General features: G+C 44.3%; 1 protein-coding gene across 6 annotated transcripts in view; it reads right to left on the bottom strand.

Annotated features, from left to right (window-relative positions):
• SBF2 (SET binding factor 2) overlaps positions 1-17,288 on the bottom strand; it is a 277,867-nt gene that overhangs the window by 243,601 nt on the left and 16,978 nt on the right. For 4 of the 6 annotated variants that reach the window (XM_060177191.1, XM_060177192.1, XM_060177186.1 and 1 more), the window contains exon 2: positions 579-664. In XM_060177191.1, the coding sequence (XP_060033174.1) occupies positions 579-664 (86 nt within the window). Of the gene's footprint in view, positions 1-578; positions 665-1,894; positions 2,029-17,288 lie in introns of all 6 variants that reach the window. The other 2 variants (XM_060177188.1, XM_060177187.1) reach the window with 1 other exon arrangement.

Below are 17,288 nucleotides of genomic sequence, written 5' to 3'. Positions count from 1 at the left end.
ACGCTTTGCTACCTCTAACACCACCACTTCACTCACACATGTGCCTTCATTTTTATTGGGGTGCACTTCATGAGCAGTGAAGCAGGCCTGCGTTGGCTATCTTTCTCTATCTCCCCTCCTCTCTCAATTTCCCTCTGTCTTGTCAAATAAAAATAGAACGGCAGCAGGGAGTGGAGGGTTGGTAGCGCAGGCACTAAGCCCCAGCGGTAACACTGAAGTCACAGGGTTTCAGGAGCTCAAGCCAGGAACGGGGTAGAGACCAGGATGTGCTTCCCATTATTTCACAGGTCCTCCTCTCTTTCCCCACTTTTTATATCAAAATGTAACTGTACCTCTCTGTAGTTCTCCAGACCTACAGGTTTCTTTACACAGCCAGATCATAACCTAACTATCTCTCATTCTAGCTGCTGTCCCCTTCTAAATATCTGAAAAAGTTGGCAAGAGCAGTGAAGCCCCATTAAAGATAAAAATTAACTAAATCACCAGATTACTTAACAGTAACTACAATATAAATACAAACATAAATGCAGTGTAAAAAACTATCATTATTAAAGTCCAGTAATGCAACACCAACTTACCAACTCAATTCCCTGTGGAAAAGGTGTGTCCTCCCAGTCCTTTTGTGGAAATCTCTGGATTATTTTCCCCAGGCCCGCGCCTGACCCTATTAATAAGATTAAAGTGAATTAGTCTTAGAATACTATTTTTTAAATTCTGCATGTTCAATATATTAATATCTCTAAATGAATGATTTAATAAATTGATAAGCTGATTGAACACTTTCAAGTTTAAAAGACACAATTAAATGAAAAAATTTTAAAAAGAGAACTGGAACCCAGTCTTTTTTTTTTTTTCCTAGCAGAGCTCTGCTCAACTCTGGCTTATGGTAGTGCGGGGAGCCTAGCAGAGCACTGCTCAACTCTGGCTTATGGTAGTGCGGGGAGCCTAGCAGAGCACTGCTCAACTCTGGCTTATGGTAGTGCGGGGAGCCTCTGGCAGGCAGGCAAGTCTTCTGCATAACCATTATGCTGTCTCCCCCAACTCTAAGTCAAGAGTTTCAAACCCATCTCCTCTTCATTGCCAATAGAGAAAGTAATCCCTTCAGTATGTCAAACTGAAACTCAAGAAAAACTTTTCTATGGAGACAATGCAATTTTTTAAAAAATCTTTATTTATTCCCTTTTGTTGCCCTTGTTGTTTTATTGTTGTAGTTATTATTGTTATTGATGTTGTTCGTTGTTGGATAGGACAGAGAGAAATGGAGAGAGGAGGGGAAGATAGAGAGGGGGAGAGAAAGACAGACACCTGCAGACCTGCTTCACCACCTGTGAAGCGACTCCCCTGCAGGTGGGGAGGCTGGGCTTGAACCGGGATCCTTACGCTGGTCCTTGTGCTTTGTGCCAAGTGCGCTTAACCACTTCACTACTGCCGAATTCCGCAATTTTAAGTGATAAAATAAATGGTACTGTGAGCTTCGATTTTTTTTTTTTTTTTGGAAGAGAGAGAGATCTAGGAATTTGGACATGGCCTAATCAAGATTTCTCAACATCAGCACTATAGACACTTGAGAGGCTGATGATTCTTCACTGTGTATTTGGGGAAGAGGGGTACAGTTGCTACACTGTAAAAAGTTCAACAGCATCCCTAGCCTTACCCTACAAAATGCTAATAGCACCTTACCACCACCATCAGGCTGTTAAAACTAGAACCTTCTCCAGACATTGCCAAATGTCCTCTGGGAGGCAAAATTGCCCCTGATTGAAAACCACTGGTTTACATCATAGCTTTTTATAAAATTATCCTGTGACAGTAAAGAACTAACAGAATTATGAGGTTATAATACGTGCGTAACTTGGGGCTGGAAAGAGCGTATCAGATCTCAGCTCTGCTGTACCTTGTAAGGGTCTTCCTGTGGCTGCAAATTCCATATTGTCATTCTGGCCCTCTGCAGCTGAATCAATATTCTGGGTACTTGTACATCTGACTTAAAGCAGCTTTAACAACTTGATTATTGGTCTTTAAAATCACCTGTTGGGAGTCCGGAGGTAGCAGTGGGTTAAGCGCACGTGGCGCAAGCACCTGAGTGAGGATCCCGGTTCGAGCCCCCGGCTCCCCACCTGCAGGGGAGTCGCTTCACAGGCAGTGAAGCAGGTCTGCAGGTGTCTGTCTTTCTCTCCCCCCCTCTGTCTTCCCCTCCTCTCTCCATTTCTCTGTCCTATCTAGCAATGAAATCAATAACAACAACAATAAAAAACTAGGGCAGGGGGTTGGGCGGTGGCGCAGCAGGCTAAGCGCACGTGGCGCAAAGCTCAGGGACCCGCTTAAGGATCCAGGTTCGAGCCGGGCTCCCCAACTGCAGGGGAGTCGCTTCACAGGCAGTGAAGCAGGTCTGCAGGTGTCTGTCTTTCTCTCCCCCTCTGTCTTCCCTTCCTCTCTCCATTTCTCTCTGTCCTATCCAACAACAACATCAATAATAATAACTACAACAATAAAACAAGGGCAACAAAAGGAAATAAAGAAAAAAAATCCAAAAAAAATTATCTATTATTCTTTCTCCTTTATGTCTACGAATCCAATCCCCTTCCCTTCACCTACAGTATGACCATTTCATGGCCAAACTTTCATCTTCAAAAGATAAATGAAAAATTACATTCATTTCACTGATCAGCTCAAGTTATTCTAAAAACTGAGGTCATATTTTTTTCTTCCAAAGTAAAAGCACCCTCAATTAAATTCATAATCATTGCAGTACAGCAGCTCACCGAGTACCCACCATAAGGGATGTTTGGGCTTTATTACGGTGAGTCAGAAGAGAGTGTTCAACACTGGCATTTGTTTTTCAAAATCCACCTCAAGCAGAGCTAACTCAGCAAATCAGCTAGCGCAGCTGAATAAACGGGAAAGTGTGGTCCTCGTCTTCAAGGGTTCAAGGCCCACTAGGAGAAGCAGACCGAAGTGCTGGTGATTGCCACCTTGCATCCTGAGCACAAAGGGCGGCAGATACACTTGGCCTAGCAGAGCAAAGAAGACGCCCAGTGCCTACCCAACTGAACTCCTGGCACTTAGTTCATACTAAGTCAAACATCTGCCCTAACGGATGGATTAGCACTTACAGAACTTGTCTAAAGCTTCTATCTCCCTGTCTTTCAAGAGAAAAATAACTGTTATATTACACTTAACCAGGCGTCTATGTTTATTCAGGTCTGAAAGTCATTATTTAATGTAGCTTAGCCTCAAACACATACTGATTTAAACTAATCACAAAAGTAATAAACATTAACTGGGGAAAAACTAAAGACATAAAAAGTATAAGGAAGAAAATACCCATCATCCCACATCTGTAGAGAATTACTGAAAAAATTTTAGATTATTTATCCAAGGATTTTTTTCTCTACATGTATTTTCTCTACAGGTTTGCGATCAAACAAAATTCAACTTTATAAGCTGGCTTACTAACACTTGACAGTGAGCCCCTGCTGTTGCTATGCATTTCCTAGCTTCTCACTACTGTAAGGGAAACAGAAAAGTCTCTTTTTGTGTATCTTTATCTCAGTTTTTCCTCAGAAAAAATCTTATACAACTTCTCTACCACTTAGTACGAAAACTGTGAAGACTCATACAAAGTCAAAAGGTTCATCAGAGATGAACAGTTTTTACATTCTGTGTATAGAAACAAGACTAGGTACCGAGTTCGGGTGGCGCACCTGGCTGAGTGCACAAGTTAAAATGCACAAGGACCCAGGTTTGAGCCCCTGGTCCCCACCTGTAGGGGGAAAGCTTCACATGTGGCTAAGCAAGGCTGCAGGCGTCTGTCTCTCTCCCTCTCTATCACCCCTTTCCCTCTCAATTTCTGGCTGTCTCTAGCCAATAAAAAAATAAATGATAATATAAAAAATTTAAAAAAAAGAAACAAGACTAACATTTTTTCTAAATCCTTACCAAAAAGTGAATGAAAGTGTTTTTTTTAATTCTGTTTAATTACTGTTAATTTCAGACATGAAATATGAAATGCAGGAACATAGCTTTTCAAAAGTTCTGCAGAGGACATATTTAAGCTGATTTCACAATGATATGCAGTACTTCAAGAAGCTTACCCAAGTACCCCACAGAACAAAACACCCTCTGATTCTTGTTTCTTCACTTTAATCATTCACTCTTAATGTTTAAACTTGTTTCCCAAGTTTATGTATTTCATCTGATAATCATTCTTATAGACAGTACTGGCTATAGTTAAGAATACTCCAAAAATTAAAATTTTAGATTGAGGAGCAAGACACGGAGGGAGACTTACTCTAGGGTCACATAACACCTGTGGACTGACCGATGTGCAAGGGGTGAACTAGTCATGTCAGTGTGATTGTGAAAGTAGCTTATATTTGCATTAAAAATGAAATGTGACCGGGTAAGAAGAAAGGTGAATTCCTTAAAAGAAAGGGAATCACTTGTAGAAAGAGAAAAAGTTATTGTTCACTGACTATATAGAGCTAAACTAAAAATGGGAAGAGGTTATTAGTGCTCTCATGTGTTTCTTTCCAACCTCTACTCCTCAGTACCTTAAAAAAATCAGTGCAGGGAGTCGGGCTGTAGAGCAGCGGGCTAAGCGCAGGTGGCGCAAAGCACAAGGACCGGCATAAGGATCCCGGTTCAAACCCCGGCTCCCCACCTGCAGGGGAGTCGCTTCACAGGCGGTGAAGCAGGTCTGCAGGTGTCTGTCTTTCTCTCCTCCTCTCTGTCTTCCCCTCCTCTCTCCATTTCTCTCTGTCCTATCCAACAATGACAACAACTACAACAATAAAACAACAAGGGCAACAAAAGGGAATAAATAAAATAAATATTAAAAAAAAAAAATCAGTGCACTGCTCAGCTCTGACTAGCGATGGCGCCAAGGACTGAAACTAGGACCTCAAAGTATCAGGAATGAGAAATTTTTTTTTTGGCATAACCACAAAATGAAGTCCATACATTAAAATAAAGGGTTAGGTCACCATGACAGAAGACCAATATTTCTCAAAATGGCAAATGCATATAGACATATATATGTATGTATAGCCAAACTGCCCAAAAGAAAACTAGAAAGGGTAAAGAAATATGATCCTGGGGGCTGGGCAGTAGCACAGTAGGTTAAACACATCGTGCAAAACTCAAGGACAGGAGTAAGGATCCCAGTTCGAGCCCCCGGCTCCCCACCTGCAGGGGAGTCGCCTCACAAGCAGTGAAGCAGGTCTGCAGGTGTCTGTCTTTCTCTCCCCCTCTGGCTCCCCCCCCCCATTTCTTTTTGTCCTGTCCAACAACAGCAGCAGCAATGGCAATAATGACAACAACAAGGTTAAAAAATGGGGAAAATGGCCTCCAGGAGCAGTGGATTCCTAGTGCAGGCGCCAGTCCCAGCGGAAACCCTGGAGGGAAATATATATATATATATATAACCCTGGCCAGCTACACTTTTCCCTCCTAATGTTTGGTAACCCACTTTCCCTTGGAGGGTTATTGGCACCCAGTCCAGACAGAGTATTAATAAGTGACCTAAGATGAACCAACCATCCATCAACCCCTCGCAAAGTAACTGTTCAGGACTTGACAACTGATCCCCAAAGAATCAAATAGTATTCTCTGGGTTTGCTAGCTACTATATTATGGGTATAGAGGTGCCAGCAGTTATGAAGAAGCTGTTTATAGAAGGGTGGTGATGAGTAGGAGTAAAGTGATGAAAACCTAATATTCTGCTCTACAAATACAGAAAGGTTTATATCTGTTGACTATAAATTGACAAAACATATCTGAGTGCCTTCTGTGTACCTGACATACAAAGAGATGTATGAAGTATATATTGGATTGTTGGAAAAGCCCTATTTATCTATGCTTTTCTATGCAAAAATGTTTCATGACTGTTCTGAAAACACACTACTTGCTTTCACTATAATCAAAATTCTAATAACTACTATTTTAGTATGTAATTCAGTACGTCTGACTTTTTCTATGATGTTTATAAAAGTAACCAGATTAGTCAACACAACGAGTGCCACCTCAACATGCTTCAGCTCAGACTGTGACCAGAGACTTCAGGTGTGGAATGACAACCCTTCAGCTTCATTACTCGGGTGAGACCTTTCTTTTCATGGTATTCTCTAATTCCATTCCAGGTGGTTCACTTCCTAACAAAATTCCCAAACCCAGATATAGACCAGGTTCCAGGAGATAGAGCATATGTTCACATGTATCCATAAACTAGAACCAAATACACACCTGAAAGCAGAAGTACACTAGAGTTTGCAGTGAGTACCCCCCAACACTTCATCTGCACTATTCCAACCTTTGGGTCCATGATTGTTCAACAATTTGTTTGGCTTTGTATGGTGACTCTCTTTTCAGCCACCAGGTTCCAGATACCATCATGATGCCGACCAGACTTCCCTGGACTGAAGACCCCACCAATGTGTCCTGGAGCCCCGCTTCCCCAGAGCCCTGCCCCACTAGGGAAAGAGAGAAAGGCTGGGAGTATGGATCCACCGGTCAATGCCCATGTTCAGCAGGGAAGCAATTACAGAAGCCAGACCTTCCACCTTCTGCATCCCACAATGACCCTGGGTCCATACTCCCAGAGGGATAAAGAATAGGAAAGCTATAAGGGGAGGGGATGGGTTATGGAGATCTGATGGTGGGAATTGTGTGGAGTTGTACCCCTCCTATCCTATGGTTTTGTTAATGCCTCCTTTCTTAAATAAAAAAAAATTAAAATAACCAGATTAGTAATTCTCTACACAAGACTTGTTTCAAGTTGTCCACTTGCTCAGTATCTTCTCTGAGCAGAACAGTGGTACCCACAGACCAAGGAAGGGCAGCAGTCACCATGGGGAGCATACTGTCCTTACCAATCTCCTCACCAGCCAGAAGGAAATTAAAAATAATTTGGTCATTGCATCTCCTACTACTTGTCTGTCTCACCTCTCTGGGATGAATGAATGGTGTTGGCCTGATTTGTCTACTGACATATCCTGGGCATTAAGGACATTCCATAGCGGGTCACTCGACGGGGCCACACAAAGACGGGTCCCAGAATAATGATGCAGGCCGCGGTGTGTCTAGCTGCGACCATGGACTGTGAGCCTGTACTGGCAGGGACTCGCAGCTTACGGCAGCAGCCTCCTGTGCGGAATATGAATAGACATGGGCCCTGGGTCAGGTCAATGGTGTGAACAGTTGATGGTATTTTATACTTTCCTCATGTTTGGGAGCTACTCTCTGCCTAATCCAGCTTTCTAGTCCTAGTCTCAGCTCTGACACTTAATGACACATGGGATGGCAGTGGAAGTGGTTTTGGTATTGTAGAGTCTCTATCTGAACAAAAATAATGAATGACTGTCCTAATATAATGAAACCCCACTGGGAGGCTTAAGGAGCCGGGTCAGCGACCAGGTCTGTTCTCTTGCATTCCTTTTTTGTTTCAATTATTTACTTTCCCTTTTTTGTTGCCCTTGTTGATTTATTTTTGTTGATGATGATGATGTTGTCATTGTTGGCTAGGACAGAGAGAAATGGAGAGAGGAGGGGAAGACAGAGAGGGGGAGAGAAAGACAGACACCTGCAGACCTGCTTCACCGCCTGTGAAGCGACTCCCCTGCGGGTGGGGAACCGGGGGCTCCAACCAGGATCCTCCTGCTGGTCCTTGCGCTTGGCGCCATGTGCACTTAACCTGCTGCGCTACCGCCCGACCCCCTTGTCTTACATTCCTAAGGCCCTAGGCTCAACTCTTGCTTCTCCCACTCTCAGCAAATGCACGCACACACTAGTGTGTACACACACACACACACACACACACACACACACACACACCCCTTGGGAAGAACTGTTGCTTTGAAATCTCCAACTCTATGGTGCCTCTAGCGGCAGTGAAAGGAATGAACAGAGTGCACTGAAGCAAGACAGCCAGGCATGTGCAAGGTCTTCACCGCTGTTAAAAAAAAAATGCTAGCCTTCCAGGTATATATAACTGACTTACGCATTTAAGAAAGTAGAAACTAATCAACAGAGATTTCATTTAGTAGTTTACCAGTACATTTAAATGGGGGGGCACACAGCATAATGGTTATGCAAAAAGACTCGCATGCCTGAGGCTGCAAAGTCCCAGGTTCAATCCCTAGCACCAAGATAAGTCAGAGCTGAGCCTGGTCTGTGTCTATGTATCTATCCTCTTTTCTCCTATCTCTTTTCCTTTCTCTCATTAAAATAAAATCTTTTTTAAATTATCATATTCAACTTTTAGGCCTTAAGATCCCCACCCTTAATTCACAAAAATCTGCTTTTCAGTGAGTGATCAGTTCTTAATGTTGCTTTCTTGCTCACCAGAAAACACATTAAAGACACATCATAATACCAAAATAATCAACCAGAAACAGCAAAGCCCATCAAAATAATTAGACTATACTTGCACTGGTATAGGCTAACTTTCCAAGGATAATCAAAATAAATAAGCTGTTCATTCCCTGAAAACAATGCATGCAGGAAATCATTCCACAAAAGGTTTTCATATCTGATCCACTTAGCATGGCATGAGTCTGTTTATTTCAACTGAAACCAGCCTTTTTGTGGTTATTCAAAATTTAGGTAGGAATGTAATGTGATTTTTCAATGTATTCCAGCATAATCTCCTACCATCTAAAAGGTCTATTTGGAACACACAAAAAAATTTTCTCTGGATTTAAACTTACAGCAGTGGGAAAGGATGCATTTTTAAATTTAACTGAATACATACATAGAAAATAAAGGTATATGGGAGCTGGGTGTAGAGCAGCAGGTTAAGCACACGTGGCGCAAAGCACAGGGACTGGCGTAAGGATCCAATTCGAGCCCCCGGCTCCCCACCTGCAGGGCAGTCGCTTCACAGGTGGTGAAGCAGGTCTGCAGGTGTCTGTCTTTCTCTCCGCCTCTCCGTTTTCCCGTCCTCTCTCCATTTCTCTCTGTCCTGTCCAACAACGGCAGCAACAACAACAATAATAATAACCACAACAAGGATAAAAACAACAATGGCAACAAAAAGGGGGAAAATGGCTTCCAGGAGCAATGGATTAGTGGTGCAGGCACCGAGCCCCAGCGATAACCCTGGAGGCAAAAAAAAAAAAAAAAAAGAAAGGAGGGAAAAAAGAAAGAAAAAGAGAAGAAAGAGAAAGGTATATTATTATAAATAACAAGTCAGCAGCAGCTACACACTTCTAGCCTCTAATAAACCCATAAGGCACTAAGATTCTAAACATTCAGTGATGCTGCAAGTGTTAAAATTAAGGAAAACCGTGCTTGGAGAATTGCTCAGCAGTAGCGCCCAGAAATTCACACAGGAACCGAAGACCCAACACCACATACACCAGAGCAGTGCTCTAGCTAGCACGTTGCCTCCTCCAGAAAATAAAGTAAGTGAAATGAAAGTGTAAGCTGAGATTATTATGAAACCAAGTACATGGTTAAAGCATTTTAATAAAGGACCACAGATCATAACATCTTATTAAATAAAAGTGTCTTCTTTACTGACATATCTGAAAATAAAGTCTTAATCAAATCCCATGGTCAGGGAGGTGGCGCAGTGGATAAAGCACTGGACTCTCAAGTGTGAGGTCCCGAGTCTGATCCCTGGCAGCACGTGTATCAGAGCGAGGTCCCTTCCGCTCTCCCTGGCAGCACGTGTATCAGAGTGAGGTCTCGTTTGCTCTCCTGCTATCTTTCTCATCAATAAAACAGAATCTTCTTCACAAGTTTCAACCAAACCTGTACCTGAACACGCCTGCTGGAATGTGTCGCCCTCCAGCCCCGGCAGCTCGGCTTCTCATCATCTCAAATGGACGACAGTGGTGGCCACACCAGTCCCTGGTCCCTTCTCCTTCACACCATGCTTGTTTGAGGCCATATGGAGATTGGCTCTCCAAGGTCAGACTTTACTATATCGTGTCGACAGATTAAAATTATTCAATGATTCTCCCACTGGCTACATAATAAAAATGATCCATGATCAGTACTTCAGGGTATTTGTGGGATACACACACTGCAAGACCAATCAGCTATTCAAATGGTGAACTCGCCTTCTTCACCTCATCTTGGATGGAGCTTGAAGGAGCCATGTGAAGTAAGAGAAGCCAGAAAGAGAAGGATGAATGTGGCATGATCTCACTCATGGACAGAAGGGGAGAAATAAAAACAGAAGGGAAAACACAAAGCAGTACTTGGCCTGGGCTTGTTGTACCTCACCCAAGTACAGGACTCTGGGGGTGGGAGGCTCAGTCCTGGAATTCAGGTGGAGGAGGCCCTGGGCCAGGGTGGAGGTTGGGGACTAACAGGAACATAAAACAAAATCAAAACAGAAATCAGAATGGCTATAAATAAGCCGAGTGCATCACTTACTACCCTGTCAGGCTCAAATTTACCAGCCGTAAGATTCAGAGTGACTGAATGGATTGAAAGCAAAGTGTCTCTGTTCTGTGACCCTAGGATACACACATCCAAAGCAAAGTGTCTCTGTTCTGTGACCCTAGGATACACACATCCAAGCAAAGTGTCTCTGTTCTGTGACCCTAGGATACACACATCCAAAGCAAAGTGTCTCTGTTCTGTGACCCTAGGATACACACATCCAAAGCAAAGTGTCTCTGTTCTGTGACCCTAGGATACACACATCCAAAGCAAAGTGTCTCTGTTCTGTGACCCTAGGATACACACATCCAAGCAAAGTGTCTCTGTTCTGTGACCCTAGGATACACACATCCAAGCAAAGTGTCTCTGTTCTGTGACCCTAGGATACACACATCCAAAGCAAAGTGTCTCTGTTCTGTGGCCCTAGGATACACACATCCAAAGCAAAATGTATCTGTTCTGTGACCCTAGGATACACACATCCAAAGCAAAGTGTATCTGTTCTGTGACCCTAGGATACACACATCCAAATCGAAGCTAAACAGAATTTGCGAGTGGCAGGCTGTAACAAGGCACCCCGTGCCGTAATACAGGGGAAAGGGAGGGATGAACAATTATAAAACAGACGAGACAGAAATGGACACCATATACTGGTCAGAGGATCCACCCAATAAGACATAACCATCACCAGAATATATGCTCCCACTATGAGTGCACCAAAATACATAAAACAAGTTCTTACTGACCTCAAGGGAGACATTAACAGCAACACAATAATAGTAGATTTACAGATAGAGAAGATAGATTGGGACAAAAAAGAAATCAACAAGGAAATAGAAGCCTTTAAACAAAAGAAAAAGAACTACAAATTGGTAACTATAGACTAGTATCTGAAATGAGAAGATTAGCCTACAAGCAGTGCAATCACATTTATAATGCCCTGGCACCACCACAACAGAAATCTGTCTTATTGCAACCCAGTAGGTGCCACAGTGGATTAAGTGTTGGACCCTCAAGCATGAGGTCCCGAGTTCAATTACCAATATTGCATATGTCAGAATGATGCTGGGGCTCCCTAACTTTTTCTCTCATTCACAAACTATATTTTTTAAAACTCCTCTTATTATTTTGAACAAGCAATGATAATGCCCTTTAAAACACTATGAATAGTAAGGTAGCTAAAAAAGATGGCCCGCTCAGATCTCCTTTCAAGAAACAACTTAGACAGAGCCTGGCAGTGGTGCACCGGATTAAGCTCACACAGTACAAAGCACGAGGATCAGGGTTTGAGCCCCCACCTGCAGGGTTCACGTCACAAGCTGCAGGTGTGTCTGTCTTTCTCTTCCCCTCACTATCTCCCCCACCCCTCTCAATTTCTCTCTGTCCTATCCAATAAAAAAAAAGTGGCCACCCAGAGCATTGGATCCCTAGTGCAGGCACCGAGCCCAGGAATAACCCTGGAGGCAGAAATAAAGTAATTAAATGAAACAACTAAGAGGGGCTGGGTGGTGGCACACCTGGTTGAGCACACACATTATGATCCACAAGGACTGAGGTTCAAGTCCACTTTCAGGGGAAAAGCTTCACGAGCAGCAGAGCAGGGCTGCAGGTCCCTTTCTGTCTCTCTCCTTCTCTATCTCCTCTTCCCCTCTCAAATTCTCTCTATCTCTATCCAATAATGAATAAAGTTTAAAAAAGAAAAAGAAAAGAAGGAAGGAAGGGAGGGAGAAAGAAAGAAAGAGAGAAAGAAAGAAAGAAAGAAAGAAGGGAGGGAGGGAGGGAGGGAGGAAGAAAGAAGCGACTTGGGATCCTGCTGCTACAGGGCCAGTCAGTACCAGGGTCTTCAGGTTCTTGCTCAGCGTTCCCGGCAAAATTCGCAGTCCTCTCTGGCACTCTCTTGGTCACCAGGGCTAGTCATTTCTGCCTAATATGGACCCTTTTAGAAGCAATCTTTGCTCTAAAGCTCCACAGTGAATCGCCACGCTGATGGCCGGCCTTGTCCTCCGTGCTCTGACCTTTCACAGGCGTCAGTGGCAAGCAGGCCGCTCACACTCCGAGCTACACCCAGCAGCTCTTCCTCTAAGAGTTCAGTAGAGACGATTATTTGATGCCGGTAGATTGGTTTTATTCATTCTCTATTCCAGCATAGAACTGTGCTTGAGCAATCCTGAAGTATGAGTTTTTCTACTGATATAAATCTTTGAATTCTCCCATAGGTACACACAGGATGAGATTTAGAAAATATCACTTTACAACAATATGAAAATAAATGACAGTGTTTACATAATGAGGGTGTTTTTTGAATCAAAATAAAGATCAAGTCCTGAGAAAAACATTGGTATACGGATATTAAAAGCAGACAGGCAAAAGAATTTCACTGCTTTATTTGGGATACTGGTTGACGTAGCTGGTTTTGCCCCTCAGTTTGATTTGCAAATATTTTACTCTGATACCAAGAATGCATTTTTTCCTTAGCCAGTGCTCTATGTTGATTAATTTTCTGTACAGTCATTAGACCAAGTCTTAAATGTTCAATTGCAGTAGCAATTCTTCAACATGTGCATCCTGTAATTATGATTTTATTAATACCAAACTTTAGAAACGTAAGCTTCTATAAATGAGGATTTTGAGGGGCTGTCTTCCCCCGTGCTGAGCCACCTCCTGACCCCTATTCCCCAACCTGGATTGTGAATTTGGGCTGGTGTCTGCTTCAGTTTAAGATTACTTACAGGGCTGTCAGAAAAGTCAAGGCTCACTTTTTTGTTGTGTGGGGTTAATGCTTCACAGTGCAGTCGTGGTCACAAGCAGATAACTGCTGTGCGCACCTGGCCCCCACAGGTCTCCTGCACTCCCCCTCAGCACAACTCCTCCCAGAGGTCCTTGCTCTGAGGCAATACTCCGCGCCCAGTTCGAGCTTCACTTTGTTCTCCCTCTCCGTCTCTAATTACTAGGTCCCACTTATAAGTGAGATCATTTGGAATTTGCAAGGCACATTTTTGTGTAGAAAAACAGGAAAAATATGTCATAATTTTTCCAACAACCCAATATTTGGCTCTTTTATGAAAGTTAGTATAAATGGCATTCTAGTTTGAATATCTTAATACTAAACACGGTTATTTGTTCAGGTTTATTGAGATATACTTAATATAAACATAGTTCTACATCTTTAAAGTGTTTTTTTTGCCTACTCCTCCCTTTTTTAATATTGTGTTTATTTATTTATTTTGGGTCGACAGAGAAAGTGATAAGGAAGGAGAGGTAGAGACAGATCAGACAGACAAACAAACAGAGGCCTGACTTGCAGCGCCGCTCCCCCTGCAGGTGGGGACCAGGAACCTGCCCTGGGCTCCCTCAGCACCGAGCCGGGCGCCCCTCTGCCTGGCCCTGTACTCCCTGCCCTGGGCTCCCTCAGCACCGAGCCGGGCGCCCCTCTGCCTGGCCCTGTACTCCCTGCCCTGGGCTCCCTCAGCACCGAGCTGGGCGCCCCTCTGCCTGGCCCTGTACTCCCTGCCCTGGGCTCCCTCAGCACCGAGCCGGGCGCCCCTCTGCCTGGCCCTGTACTCCCTGCCCTGGGCTCCCTCAGCACCGAGCCGGGCGCCCCTCTGCCTGGCCCTGTACTCCCCCTGCCCTGGGCTCCCTCAGCACCGAGCTGGGCGCCCCTCTGCCTGGCCCTGTACTCCCCCTGCCCTGGGCTCCCTCAGCACCGAGCCGGGCGCCCCTCTGCCTGGCCCTGTACTCCCCCTGCCCTGGGCTCCCTCAGCACCGAGCCGGGCGCCCCTCTGCCTGGCCCTGTACTCCCTGCCCTGGGCTCCCTCAGCACCGAGCCGGGCGCCCCTCTGCCTGGCCCTGTACTCCCTGCCCTGGGCTCCCTCAGCACCGAGCTGGGCGCCCCTCTGCCTGGCCCTGTACTCCCCATGCTGCAGCCATCACTGATCTGCTTGCTGCCACTGTGTATTAAGTCTCCTCATTTTATGTGAATATCCAATATGTACTTTCACTTGGTATAGTTATTTTGAGATTCACCCATTTGATCGTTAAGTTGTTACTGCTAAATACAGTATTCCACTGTGTGGACAGATTTCCGTCTGTAATCAATCTGCCCATCCACTGAAGGTCACTGGCTCTGTTTTTGTTTCTTTCCGCTAACCCTCCTTAGAATACCCCTTTCTTTTCTCCTTTCTTTCCTTTTTATTCCAACAGGCTTCTCACTGGGGCTTAGTGCCTGCATGACTCCACTGTTCCCAGCGGCTCTTTTTCTTCCTTCCTTTCTTTCTTTCTTTCTTTCTTTCTTTCTTTCTTTCTTTCTTTCTTTCTTTCTTTCTTTCTTTTTACAAAGGCAGAGAGAGAGAGACCTGCAGCATTACTCCACCTATTCAGGTGGGAATTGGGTACTGAGCCCAGCTCATTGTGCATGTGTTAACGTGTACTTTTCAGGGTGAGCCACCACCCAGCCCCCTAGGAACATTCTGATAGAAATCTATACGCCTGTGGTCCGGGAGGTGGCGCAATGGTAAAGCTTTGGACTCTCAAGCATGAGGTCCCGAGTTCAATCCCCGTCAGCACATGTGCCAGAGTGATGTCTGGTTCTTTCTCTCTCCATCTTTCTCATAAATAAATAAAATATTTTTAAAAAAGAAAAAAAAAGAAATCTATACGCCTACTTAAGACTTGGCTTTGGTGCAGTATGTTTCTGCTGGCTATTTTCTGGACCCCTGTGAGAGATCTACTGAGTGGATACTGGAAGATACATATATATACACACACATATATCTTACAGAAATAACAACAAGATTAAGAGATTAAGATGCTGGATTGTTATATACACACACATATATATCTTACAGAAATAACAAGATCAAGCATGAAGATTTATTTGGCTGGCGGCTAGGGGCACTAGTGACTCTCTATCATCTTGATCTATTTTTAACTATTGAGACGATTTAAGTCTAGGTTATAATCCTAAAGGTAATCTCCGTGTGTGTGTGTGTGTGTGTGTGTGTGTGTGTGTGTGTGTGTGCGCGCGCGTGCTTTCATGTATAGAATGTCTACGGGTGGGGTGTGTGTGTATGTTTGTGCTTTCATGTATAGAATGCCTACGGGTGGGGTGTGTGTGTGTGTGTGTGTGCTTTCATGTATAGAATGCCTACGGGTGGGGTGGGTGTGGGTGTGTGTGTGTGTGTGTGCGCTTTCATGTATAGAATGCCTACAGGTAGGGTGTGTGTGTGTGTGTGTGCTTTCATGTATAGAATGCCTACAGGTAGGGTGTGTGTGTGTGCTTTCATGTATAGAATGCCTACGGGTAGGGTGTGTGTGTGTGTGTGTGTGTGCTTTCATGTATAGAATGCCTACGGGTAGGGTGTGTGTGTGTGTGCTTTCATGTATAGAATGCCTACGGGTGGGGTGGGTGTGGGTGTGTTTGTGTGCATGTGTGCTTTCATGATGTATAGAATGCCTACGGGTGGGGTGTGGGTGTGTGTTTTCATGTATAGAATGCCTACGGGTGGGGTGTGTGTGTGTGTGTGTGTGTGTGTGTGTGTGTGTGCGCTTTCATGTATAGAATGCCTACAGGTAGGGTGTGTGTGTGTGTGTGTGTGTGTGCGCTTTCATGTATAGAATGCCTACAGGTAGGTTTGTGTGTGTGTGTGCTTTCATGTATAGAATGCCTACGGGTAGGGTGTGTGTGTGTGTGTGTGTGTGCTTTCATGTATAGAATGCCTACGGGTAGGGTGTGTGTGTGTGTGTGTGTGCTTTCATGTATAGAATGCCTACGGGTGGGGTGGGTGTGGGTGTGTTTGTGTGCATGTGTGCTTTCATGATGTATAGAATGCCTACGGGTGGGGTGTGGGTGTGTGTTCTCATGTATAGAATGCCTACGGGTGGGGTGGGGTGGGTGTGGGTGTGGGTGTGGGTGTGTGTGTGCGCACGCGCTTTCATGTATAGAATGCCTACGCATTTTTTCCCTTGGTGGACCCTGGACTCCAGTTTCTGTACTCTGATCCCCCGTGAAGCAGAGTGCCAGGGACCAAACTTGGGATCTCATGCCCGAGAATCCTGCACTCTCCTGCTTTATCGTGTCCCAGGCTTCATCTGTATTTCTAAAGTAAGAAGGGAGGGAGGGAGAGATGATGCTGTGTCCTTTGGGATAAAGTGGATGGAATTGGAGAAGACGGTGCTCAGTGAAGGAATTCAGGAGGGGAAGGACAGCTACAGTGTGGTGTCACTCAGATGCAGATTACAGACAACTGAATATACAGATGTGAAAAACAACAAAATATCAACCTATTTGCAAGACTGGGAGAACTACAGTGGTTACCTCTAGGGGTGGGGACGGACACAGACCTTTGGTGATGGAAGTGGTGAAAAGAATAAATAAAATTTAAAAGAAAGAAACATGGCCCAACCACAGGCTGTCTGCAAGAGTCACACTTGACTCAACAAGACAAGCACAGGCTCAAAGTGAAAGAGTCGAAACTTATCGCACAAGCCAGTGGACCTCAAATAAGGCAGGAACAACTATACTGGTACCTGATATGATGAACTTCAAAATAATTAAAATAAAAAGACGATCAGTATGTCACCCTTAGGGGATCAGTCAACCAAGAAGAGCTCACAATATTCAACATACAGGCCCCGAATGAGGGGCAGCAAGATATGTAAAACAGCTACTAAAACACTTGAGGAAGCACAGTGACAGCAATGCAGCCACAGCACAACACTTTAACTCCCACTCTCTCAAACTGGTAGGTTGGCCAGGCAGAAAATAAAGGGAACCATATAAAGAGATGGATAGGTTAGACCTCCTAAACATCTCTAGAGTTCTTCATCCCTAAGAAGTGGAATACACATTCTTCTCAACTCCACATGGACATTCTCACAGACAGAGAATGCCCTGAGTT

The sequence above is a fragment of the Erinaceus europaeus genome, chromosome 17 (genome assembly GCF_950295315.1).
Source record: "Erinaceus europaeus chromosome 17, mEriEur2.1, whole genome shotgun sequence".
NCBI classification, from domain to species: domain Eukaryota; kingdom Metazoa; phylum Chordata; class Mammalia; order Eulipotyphla; family Erinaceidae; genus Erinaceus; species Erinaceus europaeus.
The sequence above is the reverse complement of the archived record's forward strand: the minus strand, read 5'-3'. Positions and strand labels throughout refer to the sequence as shown.